This window comes from Teleopsis dalmanni, chromosome 1 (genome assembly GCF_002237135.1).
Source record: "Teleopsis dalmanni isolate 2A chromosome 1, ASM223713v2, whole genome shotgun sequence".
Lineage (NCBI taxonomy): Eukaryota > Metazoa > Arthropoda > Insecta > Diptera > Diopsidae > Teleopsis > Teleopsis dalmanni.
In genome coordinates, this window is record NC_051846.1 from 212,864,184 (window position 1) to 212,868,554 (window position 4,371).

General features: G+C 34.9%; 1 protein-coding gene across 1 annotated transcript; it reads left to right on the plus strand.

Annotated features, from left to right (window-relative positions):
• The first annotated feature begins 1,091 nt into the window (after positions 1–1,091).
• On the plus strand, positions 1,092–3,631 carry LOC119671817 (gamma-butyrobetaine dioxygenase). Its single transcript, XM_038082615.1, has 5 exons — positions 1,092–1,472; positions 1,539–1,755; positions 2,252–2,378; positions 2,514–2,822; positions 3,174–3,631. Exons 1-5 carry the CDS (start codon positions 1,134–1,136, stop codon positions 3,502–3,504), a joined length of 1,323 nt encoding a protein of 440 aa, XP_037938543.1. The 5' UTR covers positions 1,092–1,133; the 3' UTR covers positions 3,505–3,631.
• Positions 3,632–4,371: the final 740 nt, after the last annotated feature.

Here is a 4,371-nt window from a genome sequence, read left to right on the forward strand (position 1 = left end):
TCGGGTACTTTAATATATGGTAAAATTATGTCATACCTAAAATCTCTTAGTTATATGATATGAAAACTTCACTGATCTCGTAATCATGTCTCTTATTTGTATCGCCAAAGGTTGAACAGTTAGTTTCAATCAGTATAATTTACCTATCTAAGCTAAATTATATTAATATTAGGTAAACATAAATAAAATATATTTATATTAAAGAAAAATTTTTCTTATTTTTATAAATAATATCTAATTCAATTAATTAATTTTTTTATTTATTTTCACATTTTTTTTAAATTTTATTTGTGTTTATATATATATTTTTGCTATTTATAAATCTATGTTTTTTTTAATTGATTTAATTTAATGTTTAAAAAAATATTTACTAATTTTTAAATATATTTTGCTCTTCAATTCATACAAAATTTAAATATGCATCCAGCGCGATAAATTCTTCTCCGCAGTGATCTTTACACTTATATCAACAACTTAACAGCGTCAGAAATCTGTTCCCACTATTCGCGTCTTTGTTCTCATGTAAACGTTCTAGCAGCGCACATAAGTCACCCAGCGATGCATTCGTGCTTTGTTGTTGTTGATTTGCGATCATTCGCTTATCAGTAGAAATGGGATACTCTCTGACGTGTTGGTTGCGCATTTGAAGAACTGATGCCCCCATAGGTTTAAAGTCTAAACACATTAATATTATTATGCTTCATTAAAGAAATGAGGTGACCATACGTAGAATATTCAAATGACAAATAAGTTAAACTAAGAAATAACATAGAAATCAATGCAATGCGATAATCACTTAATATTATGTGTTCAGGTTATTCAAGAAGTAGTACTTGGTCGTCTGAAATGACGAGTGATTCCCTGACGAATACCAATCCGATTATGAAATCTTCCATATTTGAAAATTTCTATTAAACTGTTCATTCTGTTTTTCGTCTGGTCACCTTGATCAAATCTGTTTAGTCGTTTGCGAAACAACAAATCCCATTATTCATGGAAATCTTATCTCTGCGAACGATAATAACCATATTTTCTAATAAAGCAAATATATATTCATGAATGAGTTGACTTAACTGCGGAGATAAACTTTATGGCCAGCTGATCAGTGCTTAGAAAGCTACTGAACGTGTTGGATGAGAACTTTGAGTTTAAATTTTATTCGTGAAAGTTTTTGGTTTGAATTTTTAACAACAAAAATGTTTGCTGGCCATTGCAAGCAATTGAATAAAATTATAAATACAAATGTTAATAATATAAGTAAAATATTTAAACGCTGCTTAACAGCGAAATTAGTGGAGAATAAATACGTTGAGATCCAAGAGCAGTCATCCTCAGATGCAGCGGCCATGAAGTTCCCAGGTGTTTGGCTGCGCGACAATTGCTGCTGTGAGGAATGCTTCCATCAAAGTTCTAAGTCACGTCGCATAAATTGGGACAAATTTGATACAAAAGTGCAAGTGACCGACTTGAAGGTGAGTGAGTGAGGCTGTGAGTCGTGTATCACTTAAAATGGCTTATCGAATTTCTTTATATTAAAGGCCGAAGCTATAACAAAACAAGTACATATCAAGTGGAGTGACCAGCATCAATCAATTTTCGATTTGAAATGGTTGAAGGAACGCAATTTTTCCGATGTGCGTCGAAAAGAGTATCTCACAGACTTCTACCGCCCGAAATCGTTGCATTGGAGCGGTGCAGACTTTGAGAAAATTACCGCAAGATTTGATTTCAATGCTGTGATGGAAGACGACAAAGGTGCGAACAAAATATTTATCTTTTGCTTTTTTTTTTTAATTAACATTGTTATATTCCATGACAAGAAGTCTAGTTCTTATAGTGAAAGGGGTTTGATTAGGTTGGAGTGGTGGGTTTCCTTACCAAATCCCTTTTAAGTATAAATTGTCGGTCATTGTAGTAAAGAAGGAAATGGGGGAGAAATTGCAAATTTGAAAATTAATTTCATATTAAGTCAAATATATTGGTTAACCATACATAGATCTGTTTCGGATTGTGTCTACAATCATTAGTGATCTTTTGAAATCTTTATCAGTTTAATAAAACCATGTCAAATTTAAAGTTTAGACCCGCTGGTTAATATACTGGGCCAAGTTGCATTCTTCAAACTTAAAATTAGTCAAATAATATCTTAATTTCTAAAAATTAGCGAAAACTTAAAATTAGCCACAAATAAACTTACTCCCAACACGACTTCTATTCGAATTATATGTACTAAAATTTGAAATAATTTTAGTTTTGCAAGCCTGGTTGGAGGCATTAGCCGTGCGTGGTGTTGGTATTATAAATAACGCTCCACTGGAGAAGACAGTCGTTCGTCAATTAGCTGAGCGTGTTGGTTTCATACGTAAAACAACCTACGGGTAAGTGAAATGGAATAAAAGGAAACAATGCTAATTCGTGTTGCAAAAAAACATAACACCAACAACAATCACAGCATGTTTGTTCCTTGCTCTTTTAAATGAACTAAATTTCATTAACGTTTCCTTCACAAACAGCGAGGAATTCATTGTACAATCGAAACCAGGCGCAAAGAATTATGCCTACCTATCGGACCCACTACCCCTGCACACAGACCTGCCATACTACGAGTACAAGCCCAGCGTCAACATATTGCACTGCATGGTGCAATCAGAATCGCCGGGTGGCAGCAATTTACTGGTAGACGCCTTTCACATTGCAGATCGTCTCAAGGAAGTACATCCGCAGGATTACAAAATTCTAACAGAGACTTTGGTCGATTGGAATGACATTGGCAGCGAAGACGGCAAGAGCTTTCATAACATTTGGCGTGCGCCTGTGATATGGTAAGTGTTGGTTGCCGTGTTGCCGTGAGTGTGGAGGGGAAGACACACAAGGGAGTATCATTAAGTCCTTTAGTGCAAATAGTTTTAGTTTTGCATGTGCCTTTTGTCATAATGGAAAAAGTGCACTACAATTGCTGTACATGCAAAGCCAAAGACCGAGGAGGGCACAGAGCTTGGTTTGCATATAAAATCGATTTTCAATTTTGCTTATCATTTTCGCTTTGCTTTTTATCGTTCGACGCTTTTCATTTACTGGAATTTATCACTCACACCATCAAGAACTTTTACAATATTTTCCACATTTACTTTTTAATAAATATTTTTTATTTCCTTCATTTGCTGCCACCACAGTTTAGATAGCGAAGGAAATTACGCGCGTATAAATCACAGCATACCACAGCGCGACAGCCACTTCTCGGTGCCGCTGAAAGAGGTACTGCCCTGGTATGAGGCCTATGCGAAGTTTGTCACTTTGGCCCGCGACGACGCTTATTCATTCAAAACGAGACCCGGCGACGTTTTAACTTTTAATAATATTCGCTTGCTGCACGGCCGTACCGGGTACGATGACACCGAGGGAAATGTGCGATACATAGTAGGCGCCTATCTCGATTGGGACATCATTTACTCAAAGCTGAGAGTGTTAAAAGGAGCACAGTCTGAAGGGAGGCGGCAGAGTTAATGCACTAAGCACAAAGGCAATATAAAATATTCCTGGCACAAAGGAATGCATTTCCCTGCTCTAATAACATTCTCTATGTAAAAGGACTCGCGTCATTATTGATTTTTAATAAATATCCTGAAATCAGTTTTTTTTGTTTAATTTTGAATGAAGCACAACGAGTTGATTGCATTTTGCAACAAAGTAATGAGGTTAAGTAGTGAATTGTAGTTTGTATGACATAAAATCCGTTTATTGAGAACCCTATAAGTGCTTATTCTAAAGATTATTCGATGGAATTGTCAAAGGAAGTGTGGAGAGTTCGTATTCAGATATAAAATTCAATAAGGATGAATCGAAAGTTCGCATTTTTCAAAAAGTCGAAAAATTTTGATAAGATATGTATTGCAGTGAAAGAACTTTTAATTTTTTTCATTCTATCTAAATTGTTTTTCCTATAAGATACTTTTTAAGATCTATTTGATAAAATGACTAATTTATCAATATCCTCATTAATCTTACTATGAGTGTAGTTAGATATAGATATTTACAAAGTAAAGGTTACTTCGACATTGGTTTGGCAGTTCGGTTCGAATCTTTATCTGCTGAGCTTCTCTTTCTGCCTCTTCTTTCTGATGAAATTGTTTGTTGAAATACTTGCAAAATAAGTACTTAAAAGAGCTTGTAACTTAGTGGGTGTGGTGGAGGAAATCCGCCCAAAGCACTAAATACTAAAAAAAAAAATTAAATATGAATTAAATATGGATCCTTCCGGTACTGGTTGAAGAGCAGAACCTATAGTGAGTGTATATATCAGATATCCAAGGAGTCAGGACGTCACAGTCCAATCTGCCTTCACTATTAATGTTGAGTCCCATGAAGAAATAT